We start from the raw sequence: 18,971 nt of genomic DNA on the forward strand, positions 1-18,971 counted from the left end.
CTCCACAACAGGCCCAGAGTCAATAGGTTTGGGCATAACAGACAAAGTGGAACCATGGGATTGTACTGTAGTAACAAAGGATATGCACAGGATATCACATTCCACCGTTTACATTCACTTTAACAAAAGGCAGAATGTGGAACGTTCACCGCGTCTCTCTGTCTCTTTCTCTCTCTCTCTCTTTCTCTCTCTGTCTGTCTGTCTCTCTGTCTCTGGGTGTTGGTGTGTGTGTGTGTGTGTGCTCTCGCTGCATGACCATTGGAGTTCATCCTGGACAACTTTAGTAGGTCAGTTAAAACTTAGATATCCTTCCTCGTCTGGATTGATGAAGCTTCCTGCCCAGACTACATGATGTCCAAGTGTTTATAAATCAATGTTCCATTATATATTATTAAGATGACAGAACAATATAATGAGTAAATGTATGCAGTAAATCAATCAATTTCAATACAGCAGTCATTTTTGGAATTGTGCTTTCTTTCCTTCAAAATAAAGTGTACAGATCCCCCATGGATTGTACATTACATAAATCATTTGAATATAAGTAAAAATGAATCCAACATTGTCTGTCCTGCTTATTGATTTTGCAAAATTGTCCACGATAGCCCTACACATCCATACCTGATTAGTTGTCTTACTGTTGGACATTTGTAAAAACAGAATGATTTCTGTTATTACAGTTTCTGGCTATGGATTTAAAGAAGGAAAACATCCCTTTTTAATCCTACTGGCAGGTTGTGGGGTTCAGGGGGATAAAGGGATAAATTCAGTACCACATTAACAATTTGAAACAATCCCAGAGGGATTTGTCTCATGTAATATATATTGCCTACCCCAAAATCACACACATGTACGGTTATCTCTGTTACAGTGTCCAGCTGCGTCCATGGTCTCCAGAGGAGAAGAGCCATAGGCTGTCCAGACCGCTGTCACAGGTTGGTTTCTGTTTCCTTAAACCTTAGACTAATTCTCTATTCATTCCTTTTGAAAGTGCTGCTTTTGAAGTGTTCAGCTTAGCTTGTTTAGTCATTAACCTTCCACCCCGCTAAAGAAAACGAGTAGTTCTTAGAGTGTGAAATGATGGTGTCTAACCAGAATCAGGAGAGGTTTGTTGTGTTCCTTTCTTACTACCAACACTACTGTAGAAATATATTATTATGTTACTTCAGACTTAAGTCGGTGATGGTCAAAGCGGGGTTTGTAGCACTCTGCCAGGCTTCTGTGAAAGGTCTTCAAATTCATTTTAATTATCTTTTTTTTAAAATGTGTTTTTACATAAGGTTTTATAGTTTAACAAATCATATTTGTTATTGTAAATCTTTAATAGTTTATAGATTGCGTTCTAATCTAACAAATCTTCAACTGCTCTCTCTTTTCAGTCTGCAAATGTGTTTCATGCAAATCTGATATATTGCTAGTACATCTCTCTTGTGGTGGTATTTCACAAAACAAAGATTAAAAGCTGAAAATTGGCTACGTCAAATTATTCCAAGTGGATCCCCAGTAATTTTACATGAGGATTTACTTGGCATCATAAGGATTTTGAATCTTGGGAGAGTACAGTATACTGAACAAATGCTTTCACATTTTAGATGAATGTTAAATATCCCTTAAATCCTCCATCCATCTGTAGCTGCAGTTTTAGGCTGCAGCTCCCTTTGTCAGTACAGCGGAAGGCTGTTCTCCCGTCTGTAGATCTGTATTTCTTTCCACTGCAAGAACAACATGTCTGAATTCTTAGACTTTCCTCTTGAATTGTTACTCTCTGGTGCCAGAGAAGATGCCCAACAAAAGATTTGTGAGCTCAAGTGTACTGTATGTGTGGACTTAACGGTAAAGGCCAGACACAGAAGGTTTGACATTTTTATAGCGGGGAGTGTATAAACTACAAAGGTCAGTCTTTGAAATGATCTGACATTAAGACAAACAACCATCTGGAGCAGTTTCATTCAGCGAAAAATAATAATACTTTCTCTCAAAACAATGGCCTAGACCTTTAGTTGTCTAAATGGATCACAAGCAGTAAAATATGAAAAGTGGTAAAATACAGACTTGGGGTTATCATGAGACTGCAACACAACTCAGCTGTGCTTGTTTACCGTTCTAACAACAAAGCCAAGAAGAGAACTCTGCGTCTGGAAATACTTCAATAAGTTAAAGAGAGAAAATGTTGTGGGAAAGTTCCTCATGAGCTATTTCAGCTATGCCTACATGCTCGCTCTAAAGCATGGCTCCCACTGCTAGAACGTGCGAGATGACCGAGCAGGAAAAAACATGACAAGACCTTTGGAATGGCACAAGGAATTTGGACCACTGGACGTTACATAAAGTTGGATAAATATGCAGAGGTTTGAACTTAAAAACATTTAATCGTTCCTTGTAAGAGGCCGTTTGCTGAGAAGGTTTGTTTTAAAATGTTTGGTGTTCCTTATGTTTACATGTTAAATGGGATTCAGGTGCACATGTTGCTCACAGTGGTGTCCACCCTCTGAGTGGTTTTGATCTTTCACATTTGGAGAAAGATGAACCAGTCTAGCTAGGCTTTAATTGCGGTTCAAGTTGCCCTTTTGCGAATGCCGTCATTACTTGTTTTCTTTATCAAACTAAAACACTTGCAATTTGGTCCCGACAACACAGTCTTTAGGAAAGCCCAGCAGAGTCGGTCCTAATAACTAATTTGATGTGACTGCAAAGCCACAAGACATGTCTCCTTCCAAGTTGTTTTAGGGCAGGGAGGGTTTGCAGGATGTCTGTGTGCGGACATGAATTGGCTCTCTGACGAATCTGCTTAAACTTATATGTTCAAGCAGATTCAACGGACATGAAAGCTGACACCCAAAGGCAGACGGTAGACTGAAGATGATAAAGTCCTTGCACTCGGAAGTAAAATTGCTTTACTGTAACAGTTGTATAATATTGGTCTATTTGTATTGGCTGACAAAAAAAGACATTATGAGCTGTGTTGTGGCTGAGGGCTCCATCTGTGAGTCCTTTAAGAAAGGCAGCTGTCCGTTGGGGAAGACATCGCATGTTTGTGGTATTTATGGAGTCGCCTGTGCTCCCATTCTTCACAATTTTGTCTCATTTTCCTGACGTTGGAATCCATATCCTCTGGGAGACGTTGCATTCCTTCTATCTCCCTCTTCTTCAATATCAACTTGGCCTCATCTTTAAATGTTCCTTCAGTATGGTTGAATTAATATCAAACTACATGTTTTGAAAATAATTTGAGATGTTTAATCACTGCTTTGTTCACCCTTTCCTACTTTTGGTCTTAAAGCTGCCTTGGATTGCTTGCTCTGCCATCTATGCCTGACAGCCTCAGTGTTTACCATCATCCAGCCGAGTGGATGAGATTTTTGGGTTTTGGCTGACCCCATCCTCCAAGGGATGTCTACCCTGGTTTTAAAGTGGTGACGAACCTCCCACCGCAGTGCTGTGATTAGTGAGTGGAGTTCTTTCAGAGCTTGGGGAAATGGCCAGGACGAGGCCTGCCATGAGTACATGGTGCGTTATGCTGCTTGGGCTGGCAGGAACACAGCAGCCCAGTGAGCGCTTAGATCTGGAGCCTCCATGACAAGGGCCTCTGTCCTGCCTGAGAGGTGTAGAGTGCTGCTGTATCAGGTGATCAGCCACTCAGAAAAGCTCCTAAAAGGCCTTTCCACCCTTGTTTTGGCTCCCCGGGTGAGGAGAGTGGGATGCGCAACAGGATCCTTTATTTTCCAGGGTGTTGGATATCCTGAGAAAAAGCCTGTGTACAATAGTGGCTGTGATGGCAGAAGCTGTGGTAAACTGGTGCTGCTCTTTCCCTCGCGTCACAAGGCCTGTCGTTGTGTGATGGGGAGCTGAGAGAGACGGGGCTCGGGGTTGAGCGGGATGGACCCCAGGAAACCTGATTACCTTCCCAAACCGTACTTAAGCCATAACATTCTGCTCAAACACAGCAGCGTACTTTGTGCCTCATCATGGAGTCCAAAGTGTCTACTTATTGTCACACGTGTGCTGTGTGTTGCTGATTAGATTTGAGTTGCATGTTTAAAAATGATTACTGCACTTCATGTCTCTCATATACAAAAGCACTTGGCTTGAATGCGCTTCATTGAAGAATGTTGGCATTTTCTGCATATTTCATATTACCATGCATGTGGAGTGTCTGTGGAAAAATGTAGATTCTTCTTTGTAGTTAGTGCAGCCAATGTTTGTAATTGTCATTAACGTTTTTTAATTTTAATAACAATGTCTGTATTGACCTTAACGTTTCCCATAATGACAAGAGACAATTGGCCACTAGACTGAATGTTTTTCAGGAAATGTATACAGTACATATTGTTAAAGAGCTCTAAAGGGTAGTTGGTTGAATAAGGAAAGTGACCTTTAATCAAAAGGTGTGGGTCCTTGTTGCAGGAAGCATTCATCCTGCTTAAGTGTCCAGCTTACTCCACTTTAAGAGGAAAGACCAATGCAAAGAAAATGGCTGAGATATAAAATGCATTGCGATACATGTATGTTTGAAACCCCTGTAGGAATAAGAGTGCATTGCATTGATACACATTAGTTGTAACTTGTATTTCTGTATTGTCATGCCATGATGTGACTGGCCGTGCTCATGGACCTTAACACCTACTCGATTACAAAAGGAGCAAGGGCATCCTAGATTCCTGCATGCTGGCTTGAGATTGTATCTGAACTGGCTGGCCACCGTCATGATTCAGAGCATCTGTTTATATCATCAAGGAATGACCACAACGGGATCTCTGTTGCGATGAGCGGAGCCAAAACCAGACTGCTTTTCATGAGACATGACCCATCACTGGGCCATTAGGACCAGGCTCCACGTCTGGGTTTGCCATTGCTGCACTTTGAGGTTCCTGAGGGTTGCCTTAGTGGGCTGCCTGATCCTGTGCTGGCATAGGGTGGTTTCTTTATAAATATCACTCCTAGTGTAGGATGGCCAGCTCCTGTAGGGTGACACCCGTGCAGACCGAACCGGTCCTCTTTATGCTAAATTGGGTGCAGTGGCCTTGGCTGTGTGACATTTGTCACCAATCTCTTTATCCAGAGAGCAGGGTAAGTATCCTTCCACACATCCTCCATCCCCTACAATACTCTGTCCACTATTCTCCTTGCAGCTTGCATGCCAGCAGCTGGCTTTGTCCTGCTCTATTCTGGAGGTTGTGGTGGACTGGAGTACAAAGCTGCGGTCATCCCTTTGGAGCAGAAATGGAGACTTGGCATGTAGGAATATAACTAAGTTAATGTTTTTAAATTGAGTCAAAATGTTAAACTTTATAACGCACGTTGGTTAAGGATTTAATTTATTAGAAAGTCTTTATCTTCAGGACTTGAGACTGGAGATAAATGCAGCTCACCTGTTTAGTGGCTTCTCCTCCATCCCTAAATACAGACGCGCATATCGCCTCCTTGACAATGATTGCTTGGAATGATGTACTATTTCAGGTCTGACATGAGTTGGGCTGTTTGGTTTGGCAGACCGATGCTGTGCCAAGCCAAGCCAGTGTCAGGGGAGCGGTGCTGGCCGTGGTCACAGTCGAGCGATGTTTTCTTCCTCCTCTCTGCACAGTGAGCTCTGTGACTGGACAGTGTGAGGCCTTTTCACATGGACTCGTAGCGTTAAGCTTGGGGTCCATTGTGGCCACTGCACAGGCGGCATGCCTCTCCTCAACCCCACTGATTGATCAGTTCGTCTTGGTTTTTCTTTCCCCTGGAGTGGAAAAGCAAACTGGGGCACTTTTGATTCCCTGAGCTTTTCAGGCCCCCGGGTGCACTCATGGAGACACTAAGCCCTGCAAGTTTTATGGGGAAATGTTGGCCAGGAGAGATGGGCCTTTTTTACTAGTTGGTGCTGTTTATGAAGGTGGTTGAACAGTGTCAACATTCCAAAAGTTGTCATGGAAACGATATGTATAACTGCCCTTTAGTGTGTTTATGCCAGCAAAAACAGACATGTCAGCATACTGTATATCCCCTTTGTTATATACAGGACAACACCTACATTTTAGGGTAATGGTTTCTAATGCCTCATTTGTTGGTCATAAATCATAGTTAAGCTACTCCACTCAGACTCAATAAATGCATGTCTTGCTGACATTTTAGATTTATGGTTTTGCCATTCACAGAAATTCCTGTGGAAATACGAGTATATTAGTATCATATTGCATTATAAGTCACAGCACTATTGCACAGTATAATTACTGTACTTCTGAAACCAGAGTGAGACGTACAGTACCAGGTGATTTCTGTCTAAGTACTGCAGTTGTGATGCTGTCAGGCTCATTAACCATTAGAGCCCAATCACTTTTTATGGAGGGATTTTCACCGATGACCTGTTAATACATTCAAAAGAAGCTGAATTTAAACGAAGAAGACGCATCCTGGTGACTATAAATTAAAATTACCACAAAATACAGCGGATTCAGTTCAACCCTAATGAACTGCAGATGTCTAATGAGCTTGATATGCTGCTCCGGTTGGAGCCTTGTGGAGAATTTAATAGGGATGAAACATGTGTTGCTTGTAGCACTGTTTGTGGATAAATAAATGCTCAGACTATTCCTCATAATGTCTTTGGCTTTTGGTGGCTGTGTGTGTGAATGTGAGAGCGCCTCCCTCAGACCACCTACACTATGATCACATGAGACGGCTTTGGCTTCTCTCAGAATTCTATGCCATTAAAATTCACACATACACAATCGGGTTCATATTTATCATGTACTCACCTGCAGGAATCATGGGCATTACAGTTTAGAAAGACTTTGACCTGATTGTTTTTTTCCAAATATTTCCTCTAACTTCCACTTGTAAACTCTTCAATGTGTGTTTTCACAGTGAATTACTGTATACTCAGTCATCCTGTTGTCTTCATCTCTCTGCTGCTTACTTGGCCTCTAATCTTGTACATATGGTTTGTATCTGGAGCGGTCGGATGGTGTGTGTGGCCATGGCGAACAAATTAAGAGAGGGGGAGGTATTAGCACTGGCATCACAGATCTGTCATTTTATTCCATGTTATTGAATGCTGCAGCGTAAGCCAGGGCCAATAATGTATATGTATGAAGCATTATAGAGCATTGAGCTCGACTTCTAAAGCTTACTCCATGTGCTGTATGGACTGGGTACTGTGTATTACGTCCCTATTTTTGAAATAAAAGGTAAACTAAGCATGCCTGAAGGTTGGAAAACTAGATCCTCTATATACATCCTACGTATATTAAATGTTGGACTTGAACACGCATGTAAAATAGCTTGAAGCAGCCTCTATAGGAGCTGTGCTAAGTCCACTTGTCTTGTTGTCATATCATTATTAGTGTGAGGTCTTACGTAAAGCAGCTGCAGTGGGATGTGAGGCAATAAAAAAAGCTGAAGAATGTTAATGACATGATTTTTGATATAAAACAATCATGTTTTTATTTGTTACAGAACATGGACAGTGATGCACCATCAGACATACATAATTACAAGGCAGGGTCCATCAGTGACAGTGGATAACGAGTAGGTTGCAGTCAGCCTCAGGTCTTTGCTCAGGACCTCCACCAATGCACACTGCTGGATAGGAAACACAAGTACACCACTCTGATTACTCAGCCCAGCATGTCTGCTGTCCCCCGCCTCATTGCAGTGCAGCAGTCATGTCTGTGGTGGAGACGGTGAATGAGCAGTTATGCCACTTTGTTACGGCAGCATCAAGCTTCCCAAAATAAAAGCGCCCCAAGGCATCAGCCCTGTGTGCTGCTGGCCAATGCCCTGTAATTGAAGCTGCAGGGTGGTAATGACGATTATGCTGAGTGACTTGCTTGGAGCCAGTCTGAAGGCTCCTCCACTGGCACTGTCCATGGGCCTTGATATGAAACAGCTGCCCGCACTTCTCTTTACCATTTCCTGTTTGTTTTGTTTGTGTCTTGAAGTGGCCAATGAGCCACAGGCTTGTTACTGTGATAGAGGGATTGTCTTGTACTTTTGACAGTTTACCTGCCATTTTCCTGACCATAAGCCAGTCACACTTTATCAATCGTTTACTTAAATCGTATCATGATATTTATGCTCAGTCATCCACAAATGTGTTTTAGAGTAACAGAACATTTAAAAGAAATTGGTTTTAGAAACACATTTTAATGCCGGTATCCCTAATAGTTTTGTATTATTAAATCACTGATTAAAAAAAAACAACGCAAACTATTGTTTTATTTAGATCATTGGTTCTTAAAAGTTGTACAAATGCACTAATGGTTAAATCCAGAGTTATTCTCTTCCCTCTGTTCAGGTGAATGAGCCATTTGGACTTCATGGGCCACTGGGCAACTTTCATAGGAATAAACACTGCATCTAGTTCTCTTTATACATCCATGGCATACCCTGTTTCTCTTCCAATGCATGATGGGATAGGTTCCAGCCCCTGTGCCCCTTCCAGGAATAAAGCAGTTATACAAAATGGATAGATGGAAAATTAAATAAACTGCAGCTTTCAACACGACCTTCCACAACTTGTCTGCCAGCTTTGCTGCAGATGTCTTGCTGTACACACTCTGCAGAAAGTTAGATGTCAACATTAAAGCCTCTGAAAACTTGGTATTACATTTGAAGCGTTTCTCACTAAAATAAGCAATAACCAAAGTTAAAGTTTGGAAAAGAAAATCCATTGGTATTTATTATGAGGTCAACACAAAACAACTCTTCACCAGGACTGTGTGGGTTTGTTTAACAGTGGCCTGGCAACATTGGCAAACAAGTACTGGCATCAGTTTTTTTTTTTCAAATGTTGCAAAATCCTAATTGGTGCACTAAAATTGCAGGTGACATCACCCTTTTCCAACTGAACCCCATCCACAGTGGAAAAAGTGTGTATAATATATCCCATTGCTCGTATTAAGAAGCTGATTGAGCCTGTAACAGTGATGTGTGAATGTCAACATGCATGAATTCACACAAATGTTCTCACAAAAGTGCAAAACTTAAAGTGGCAGACTTTTAGGTTAGATATGTTATTGTCTATGCAGCTCAAGACCAGCACAGCATACCTCTTGCCAGCCGGAGGAAACGGGAAGAATTGGCTTTTTAAAAAAAAAAATGTTTTCCTAGTGGTCTCTTCCATCTCTGAAACATGCCCCAACCAAGACAAAATAATAGTCTTTCCTCAGCCCGACTGTGTGCTACTCCTTAAGTTCGGTTATGCAGATGACGTGGTACAGTTGACCAAGTGTGTTCTGCATTGTAGCTCTAAGATCTGCTGTGTGATGGTTTATAATGGAGCAGTGATGATTTTAGAACAAAGATGTTTTGGGGAGCCCTGTTTAAGGCCATTACCGGCATGACATGTTACTGCTATAAAAGGCTGGCATAGGAGACTGTCGAGGGGATGATGGTGATTGAGGAACTGCTCTGGTAAACCCCCCCCCCTCCCCCCCCCTTTTTCTTTAAAAAAAAGAAAAAACGTACTAAGGGCAAGCTCATTCACAGCTCATTCATCAGAGTTGTGATTTTATCTAATTCTTCTGCTGTTGGTGAGCTTGATGATCTACATTCAGTAGCCAGATACTTGTATAACAAAGGCTTGGTTTGCGTGTGGATTCATCGGCACATACTATGTGGCTTTACTAGGTCTTCCTGAAATAATAACGAAAGCATGCATGTCTATCGTGTGTTTGTGTGAGATTGGTTCACAGCAGGAGAGGACATGGATGTCTCTATTATTGAACTCTGATGTTAAAGAATATGTGATCTTATGAATATGTGATCTTATGGTTATCCTGAGAGGAATTGCAAGGAGACGTCCCAATGATTATTTCTGGTAAAGGCTTCCTGGCATGGACCACTAATCTGCCCACTCACTAAGCAAAGAAAGGAGGACAATTGGATTCAATTGAGAACAGAGACATTGTTCAAAGAGTTTCTGAATTGGAAGCGGGTGCTTGCATTGGAAACACAAATATTTGACTCCATCAGTGCCACTGTCTGCATGGAGCTCCAGCATCACCTCAAACTTGAGTCTGTCATGTAGTAGTTGAAAGACATGGGTGGAGACGCTTCTCCCTTGGATGGAGCCTGTAACACCGATGCCAGCTGGTGACAGTTGATGGAGAAAAACTGGAAGCTGTACTCCCTGAGCTGTCTGTGGGCTGTTTGATTCAAACTAAATGCTTTCCTGGACGGCACGGCTCTAAAATAAATTCATAGCTTTGTTTCCAACCAAACTGGGAGTTGTGAACATGTTTGGAGTTACTTAGTTTCAAATAATTTTGTTCGATTGAGAATGTTAGCAATGCGTGAGTATGCTTTCTGTGATCAGTAAGTGGTCAGTATTGCAGGTGGACATGGTTAGATGCCAGACAGTGTTGTGGTTAAAAACAATTAGTTTGTTGAAATTCCTCACAGTAAAACTGTCGGTGTTGAGTTATGTGCTGTTCAGAAATGGTCCAGGTGTGCCGAGTGTTTAGTTTAAACATGTGCCCAAGGTCACTTTCACTAGTTGCTCACTCCTGCACTCTTATGACGTAATTAAAGTTGAATAATTCAACCTTTGCCTTCAGTGTTGTAACTGTGTATCCCGTCTTTGGTTTCTGCTAACAGCTCCAATAAAAAATGTCATTGGCACTATGCTGAGACCTTAGTGTATGAGCTTGTGTACAGTAGGTGTGCAGCGCCCTCTTCTGTCAAAAGCCAAACACTCACTTAATAACTTAAGACTTTCCTTCCTGAATTACACTATTGTTTGTACATTACTGTACGTTTAGTTTCGCATAAAGAGGTTCTGGCCGTGTGGAATGTCTCATTCCGTAGCAATGGACAGTGTTTATAATTACCATGAATAATTGTGAGATTTGTACAACATCTGGAAACATTGAAGTACATGCTGGCTCTTTCTTTCCCATCAGACCAACATTGAAGTCAGTGCCAAACATTTGTTGCCACACCATCTATCAGCTGAGGGGCTGAAGTACAGCTCTGATATAAATCAAGAAAAACACAAAATGATGATGTGGGTTGCTGTGACTGTTGAGACTGATCAGGAATGATAGAGGAATGTTGGGCGTGACTCGTGCAATAGAAACTTTGAGCGCACAGGGCAACACAAACAATCACACACTAAACAAGTCTATTGTTTATGCTCCACTGAAAGCACTTCTCCAGGTTTCAGTCAAATCATCGATGACTAAGAAGTAAAATGGATCTGTGCTATTCTGTATGCTGCGTTTATTCATCTGGAGCTGATTTTAGTCTACTTATAAATCTCTTGTTTTGATCCTGACGGAGTATATCCTTCGCAATAGTGTCACAATTATTCACACTTGTCATACAGTGTGTTCCCCTCAGATTTAGAGCTTACTGAAATGAGGATGCTACATCTGTTCAGTGCCAATACGCTGCTTGGAGTAGCAGCGATTCAAAAATACTGCTGCTGAATGCCTGCTTCTCTACAGATCATACTGTAGCTCTTATTGTAACTTTTTTACAGTAACATTGCATCATAGTCCAAGCACTTAAACTTTTCTCAATAGATTCCTCAACTTGGAACTACAAACTTGATTTCAGCTTTGACTTTCATGCTCACTCTGTCTCTTTCTTTTGTTGACGCTTTCCTCTTCCTCCACAGGAGTTCTCCCCTTCAGACTACAGGAATAATTCAGTGTCCAGCAGAACCCCGACCCCACCAGGACGCTACTCGCCCCATAGCCCCGTTGATCGGGACGTACCCATGTCCCCTCGTCGCAGGTAAAGGCAACTCGGTTTTACACCAATAAAACATGACAAACACCGCAGTCTGCTATGGATACACACCTCTAATCTTTAAACTTAATCTTTTGTTGCAATGAATCATGAACGAGCTATTCCAATTCAGTAATTGCTTGTACTGTAACTAGTGGAAAAAAGATGCTGTACTTTAATTACATGCTTGAATACAAACAATGTTTTTACATTCCACAGAATACAAAATGTGCAGAACTACCAATATGTTTCTCTAGTTTAGCCCATAAAACCAGTCACTCTTCAGTGTAAAGCACAGTCTAAGCTTCCACATATTTACAGGACCATGATGGTGTCCTATTGAAGTGTCTATTGTTCAGGCAGACATGCAGTGCCATCTGTAGGCCAGAAGGGGTTAGTTACACTCACAGATTCAAGCCTACAAATCAATCAATAGTCATTTCATACACAAAGTAAGAAATATAAGAAGCTTTCATTATAAGCTCGTAATAACTACCTTTTCTTAAAGAAAATGCATTTAGTTAATGTTTGAGTCTGTATTTACTTCTAAATTGCTATATGGAAGTGTGTAATCTCTTCGAACAACACAATGGTATCTACTTAACCCTCCAGTATGGTTGAGTCGACCGCTCTCTCATTGTTTCAATATAAAATGGTCACCTTAAGGCTAACAAAAGTATGTTTCATTGTAGGAATATTATAGCTGGATTACATGGGGTTATTTCACTGGCTATGATATTGCCGTTTTACCCGTTTTTGCAATTCTGCTGGTCGCAAATCTCTTCTGGAAACATTCCTTTGCATATTTGTACTTTTTCTTTTCAAAAGGTCTGTGTGGAAAATCAGTTGAAAGAGAGCAAATGGATTGATACGTCGGTCAACACAACGCATTCATTTAGTGCACAACTGTTCGTCAGCTTTTGAATTCACTGCTGTGTTGCAGCTGACCATTGGTGCTTCGAGCGGCTTGCAGCTGCACTCTAAGTCGACAACAACAAATTAACTTTCAGCCTTTGAGAAACGCTAGATTGTGTCCCCCGCCTGCACTACAGTTTTCCTTTTCCTGCTTCGCCCCCTCTGAGGTCATGCAGCTGTAATTTGACAGTTCATAGCGGGCAGGTGTTGCCCCCTTTTTTGGAATCACTCACCAAAGTTTTTTTTTTCTCAGCAGAAATAAAAATCTTTTAGTCTCGCACACAATCCTCTGTCCACTCCTCCTGCTGGTGCCTGTGTTTTCACAGTGAAGGATGGTTGACTTTGGCCCCAGTTCCTCCCTGGATAACCACGGCTAGTGATATGACGTGTCAGCAACTGCAGTCATAATCCAAACACCCCATATTCCCAAAAAAGTCTGATTTTTACTTCTCCCCTGATTGGCCCCCAGTCTGAGCCCCCACCTCGGACACCAAGCCTCTCCCAGCTCCTCCACAGCCAATCACAGACTCAGTGACACCCATATACCCACCCCTTCATGTCGCATGTCCAATGAGTTTAACTCTAGAGGCACACCTTTCAGTTAAGATTCTTGTTTTTCTGTCTCGTCCGGTGAAGCTAGAGGTGTGTGTTCGGCATCTAATATTGTTTTTTTCTCCGTTTGTCTGTTCCGAGTTTTTACAGCATTACAATACAGGGACAGTTACTGCAAAGAATAGTTGAGCCATCTTTCTTTGTTCCCTCTCTCGTTCTGTTTGAGGTGAGTCTTGTCATTTTGAGTTTGTCATTTGGATTTCTTTTGTCAGGATGTACCAACTGGTTTAGTTGTACTGCACGGTTGGAGAAATGTGGTTGGAATTTGGTTGTGGTTGTGATCTTATGTTTTGGCTACGCTCATGTGCTACGACTAGATCTTTATCATTGCAGCTCTGTGCATGGAAACCAGCAACACATTCATCTACATTGTGTGGATGTTAAAACATTGTACTGCACAATTCTGTCCCTCACCCTCATTTTTTTTTTCTCCCATTTGGTTTGAGAAGGGATGGTGAGCAAGGCAAAAATAGAAATGGGTGCTTAGGGTGAAGCTGCTGAGCATGTGCAGAACTTGGACGGTGTGCTAGAGGTCTGTTTTCAATTTGAACCATGTTTCGTGATTCAGAGGACAGGGTCTGAGAGTTTGCCTCGGTCATGCATTTGTCTGTTTGCCATCTCCCGTTTCAGCTTTGTCCATTTAGCGGCAATACGGAAGTTGAAATTCCGTCCGGAACAATACACGTACACAGCCAAGCATGAAGCTTATGAACCACTATGAACATGTAAGATGATTAAAATACAACCTTTCACTATGAGGTCAAAGTTCTGACTTCAGGCATCCATTTCCATGCATAGCCCCCAATGTGATGGGACAATGCAACAGGACAGGGATCCTAAACATAAAACCAAAGCATCCAGGGAGTTTATTTTTTACAGTTCAAAATTGTAAATTAAGCCAAGTTTGTCATCTGACCTTAATCCAATTGGGGTGAAAAAACAACTGAAAACCCTATAAATATTGTCATATTACATGTAGTTGCATACATATATGAAATGTGTTCTCTGCATTGAACCCATCCTTAGGAGCAGCAGCGCCTGGGGGGTTCAGTGTTTTGCTCAAGGACACTTCAACATGCAAACTATGGGTAGAGCGGGGATCGAGCCGGGGGATCGAGCCGGGGGATCGAGCCGGGGGATCGAGCCGGGGGATCGAGCCGGGGGATCGAGCCGGGGGATCGAGCCGGGGGATCGAACCGGGTACCTTGTGGTCTCAAGACGACCACTCTCCCCATGAGCTACAGCTGCCCGCATGTGCTTGACAGATTGAAGTTAAAAGCCTAAAACAAGCAAGATGTGAAAATTGCTGCAGCACAAATCTGGCAGAGTATCACTAGAGAACATACCAAGTATTTGCTGATGTCCGCAGTTCATAAATATCATTGACTTCAAAGGCTTTAAAACCAAATGTGATGTGACCACTATTCCTACCCTGTTCGCCCGACATAAAGCTTATACGATGTACTTTATTTCAGATCCAGTGAACAAGAGTAGAGACTCAACACAACTTGCCACTGTCAAGCTTCTTGATTTTGTCGTTTTACAACATTATAACTCTTAGTGCATGGATGCCAAAAGGTTTCCATATTAAGTCACAATAACAGTTTCCATGATGGAAGTTTAGGTCATTGTCTCTGAGCAGATTCTTCACAGCACAGTTGTCGGTTAAAGTAAATATTTGGGTAGATGGGTTGTATGTGACAACAGGAGGGCCCGTCGGCTACAGGTGGAAGGCATCAAGCCACACCTGGCTCGGCTAGAATACCAGGCCAACCGGTTCCTACTGACAGCAAACGCTCACCAGCTCCCTCCAGACAAACACACTGACATGAGAACATACTTTGCATTTTATTTTCTACTTGCAGTCTGGATTTTAATGTATGCATTTCTTCAGCAGTGATTGAAGCTGTGAAAAATAAATACTTTTCCACCAGACCAGGGATTAATAATTTGCTTGTAAAGAGAGCCACTGTTATTTAATGAATTGTCAGTATTTACTGGTGGTAGGTGAACGCTTCCTCTTTCCGCCTGTCCCTCCTGTGCATTGGCAAGAGGTCGTTTAGTAGACTATCAGTTCAAGGTACAAGGCTAAAGTCCATTATTGTCCATCATGCTTTGTGTTGGGCATCCAGTAGGACGTCCTAATTAATTTACACACTGACGGTTGCTGAAAATATTTAACTGCTCTCATATTGCAAAGATGTTGCACAGTCTATATAGGGAACGGTGCCTCTTGTAAGGGGATACGATGGGGTCCCGTTTGGGGAAATGATGTGCGATTGGACACTGTTTGGCCTCTTGCCTGTGGTGTGCAATCTACTTGATGCGCGGAGGTCAACGTCTCAAAGCCAGCTGCTGCCTCTTGCTTCATTTCCTCTGGATTCAGTGAAACCAGACTCAAGTATTTCATAAATGTACATTTTCTGCTGAACACGTCACCAAGATGTCACGGCATGACTTTCGTGAACGTGACAACGGCAGCCTGTGATTTTGTTTATATGTCTTCCTTCTACATCAGTTCGAGCTCTGACTTTGCCATGCAGAAGTTCGACAGGGACTCGGAGGTGTACAAGATGATTCAGGAGAATAAGGAGTCCCGCACGGCGCCTCGTCAGTCCAACACCTTTAAAATGCTGCAAGAGGTCTTGGAGGCTGACGAGAAAGGTTAGAAGCACTTGAAATTACAAACAAATGTGCACAAATAAAAAACCTTGCTGTCTATTTAGCATGCAATACTCAACATTTGCACAAATGTTATCATCCATATACTGTGAATTTAAAATCTGTTTTTATCCTGCAAAATATGTGATTTTAAAAGTTAAATGATGTTCAGTACGCCCCTACTCAATATAACGAGTACATGAATGTTAAAATTGCATTGTTGCCATATGGCCACTACTTGTGCAGTAAGAGAGAAAAGCTCTCCAGTGTGCAGTTCAGATTGTGGATACCATATCATGGAATTCATCCGTTGTCCTTTTCCCACCCCTCTGCTTTTGATAAATGGTGGGACAAATGCATCCACATAGCACTAACATTCTTTCATGACGCGTTAATGGCCAATGTGTGGAAACCCATTTCATGGAGCGTGTCCCATGGGTGATGAGCTTGTGATGACGAGTGGGAAACGCAAACAAGCTGCACTGACAGAGACGCATTATGATTGATGTGCTGAACCGAGATGAAGGCCTGTCCCAGCTTCCCTCTTAGCGGCTCTGTGTGTGTCGTTGACTCCAGAGGCAGCGCTGCAGTTCCCAGGGAAACTTTCGCCCAACGTCCCCAAAGAAAGCACATCAGTGGGAGGAGCAAAGAAAAACCACACCTGCGAGAAATGTGGCACCAGCATTGTGTAAGTTCCCTGTAGTTGCATGTTCACTGGAGTAACATAGATGTGTGAGCTATTAAAATAAGTTGCCCTGCAGTAAAGTATGTTCCACAGAGTAGGGTGTGATTATTAAATGGTGTGAGAGTATGATTGTATTTTCCTGGGGGGGTGGGGTTCTTGGGTCACAACCAGTTATGACTATTAAATCTAATTATTTAATGTACTGAAACAAGTCTTCAGGTCATATTTTATTAATGCTTGAGTGTTTATAATGTAGTTTATTACCAAGCTTTAAATCTAAGTAAAGCACAAAATAGTTATTTCTAAAGCAGATCAAATGTTTTGATTTTAAATGTATTGTCATGATACAGATGTTATCTGAGAAGGTTAAACTGCATTGTAAAAATTGTATCGCCACATTTGAGTGTAATTGGAACACAAACATGCCAAAGATGTAATCTTGTCACCTTGTCACAAATTAAACCATGATTTATATTGTTGCTAACTTTTGCAAATCTCTCCATTTGCATTGGGATTGAGGCAAATCATTTCGCCCTGTTGTCTGATAGTCCTGTGTTTCGCCTCTTCACAGCACACTGGCCGTGCGCATTGCAGACGACCGCTTCCGCCATTCAGAGTGCTACACTTGCACAGATTGCAGTCTTAACCTCAAGATGCGAGGTCACTTTTGCGTCGGAGATCTGATGTACTGTGAGAAGCATGCCAAACAGAGGTACCAAGGCCTAGGAGGTTCCCCTCAAGCCACCGTGTCCCCGCGCCAATGAGTGCCATTCCACACCTGCCTCGCTCTGGACATAGAGTGCTGCTTGTCCTTCTGAAGATCCACACCTTGTAACTCGATTATAGACCTTGGGATGGGGCGTGGAGATGGACACTAGTCTACGAAATGGCAGAGGATGTTTTTTTAAAAAAAATCACATTTAACCATACTTTGCAATATTATGATTAACTTTCTTGCCTTTCTTATGAGCATTGGGGCTTTGTTTTTCATACGACCCGTCCTCCGCGGTCTCTTTAGATTATTCTTAGCTCGAATGCTGCACAGCTGCCATGGACTCAAGCCACATCCCATTGTGCTAAGGCCAGATTTACATAACACCAACGCTTTAGACCTGAGGATCTGGATAATCCTTTGAATTGCCTGCTGACAAAGGGACCAAAATCTCACCTACACTGCATACCATTTGCAAAATGTACTGCACACAAAAGGTGCTGTGTGTATGGATGCATGCTTTCACATGCAGAAGTGTGGTGGTTTATGTGTGTGTGTGTGTGTGGGGTCCTAGTTATTACAGATGCAATGGAGTTTGTGAATTTTGCGCTAGAGTCAGGCCAAAAGCCCTTGAGTTTTTCTATTTCTTTTTTAAGCAGAATTTAATAGAAAAATACTTATTTTCTGACTTGTTTTGTTGCTTATGAGGGGACTTAAGATGAATTGAATATATACAAATATTTTTGATGTTTTTTGTGATTGAACTGTATTCTATAACCATTTAAAATTCATAATGTATGCACAGGACATTTAGTGTGAAAATAATTGATACTCCACCTGTCCAGTTACAGCAGTATTCGGAGATAAACTATAATGTTCGCATTACTTGTGGCACTTAATAAAATCGCACAACCTAAAGCTTCTTCAGTGGTTATGACTGTTGGAATCCTAAGTGTACATGTCTTCCTAGATCCTTACTGGCACTTTACTTTTTAGTGATGTCTTCCCTGTCTTTACGTATTTTTATTGACTTCCTACAATTTTTGCAAATATTTGACTCATTTAACGGTCTTTTTAGTTGAATAGGCCTTTTGTCACAGCCGACCTTTTGTTGTCGCTTAGCAGTAAAATACAGGTGTAACTAAATACATAAATGATCTCCGGACCCTTCTCCTCACAGATTAATCGGATCACTCTCAAAATGTGTCAGAATAGACTTAAAACCTCGATAATGCTTCAAAGTAAAGATCGTATGGATTCGTTTAAGGGCGGCGAGTTGGAGCATCGGCGAAGTTTGATCATTCGCCGTGATCGAATAAGCCACTGTTACATGTTTGAAATGTAACTTAACTTAGCACACACATTTAAAGTCAAAGATGTAGTGAACTGATACGATTTTAATGCTTCAGAATGGCAATATGGCTCAATAGTGCCCCCTACAAATATTAATTTAAGCAGCCCTAGCGCTACGTTTCACCTACATTTATGAAACTTGGTAGGCATATGTAAACTGAAAAGAAATGCTCTAAATGGTACCGGAAGTCAGCCATTTTGATTTGTGTGTGTGTGTGTTTTTTCCATTAATAATTGTGTATTTCATGGCACTATATGTTACTGAACTCCTGATGAAGGGAATTTATCGGATCCACTTCAAATGTATTATGTTGA

The 18,971-nt window shown here is 41.8% G+C and overlaps 1 protein-coding gene across 2 annotated transcripts in view; it reads left to right on the top strand.

Annotated features, from left to right (window-relative positions):
* The window catches only part of pdlim2 (PDZ and LIM domain 2 (mystique)), a 30,752-nt gene extending 12,536 nt beyond the window's left edge, over positions 1 to 18,216 (top strand). For both annotated transcript variants that reach the window (XM_034542655.1, XM_034542656.1), the window contains exons 6-10: positions 872 to 935; positions 11,606 to 11,724; positions 15,764 to 15,909; positions 16,483 to 16,594; positions 17,163 to 18,216. In XM_034542655.1, the coding sequence (XP_034398546.1) occupies positions 872 to 935; positions 11,606 to 11,724; positions 15,764 to 15,909; positions 16,483 to 16,594; positions 17,163 to 17,355 (634 nt within the window). In that variant the 3' untranslated portion in view covers positions 17,356 to 18,216. The remainder of the gene's footprint in view (positions 1 to 871; positions 936 to 11,605; positions 11,725 to 15,763; positions 15,910 to 16,482; positions 16,595 to 17,162) is intronic.
* Positions 18,217 to 18,971: the final 755 nt, after the last annotated feature.

The sequence above is a fragment of the Cyclopterus lumpus genome, chromosome 9 (genome assembly GCF_009769545.1).
Source record: "Cyclopterus lumpus isolate fCycLum1 chromosome 9, fCycLum1.pri, whole genome shotgun sequence".
Taxonomy (NCBI): Eukaryota; Metazoa; Chordata; class Actinopteri; order Perciformes; family Cyclopteridae; genus Cyclopterus; species Cyclopterus lumpus.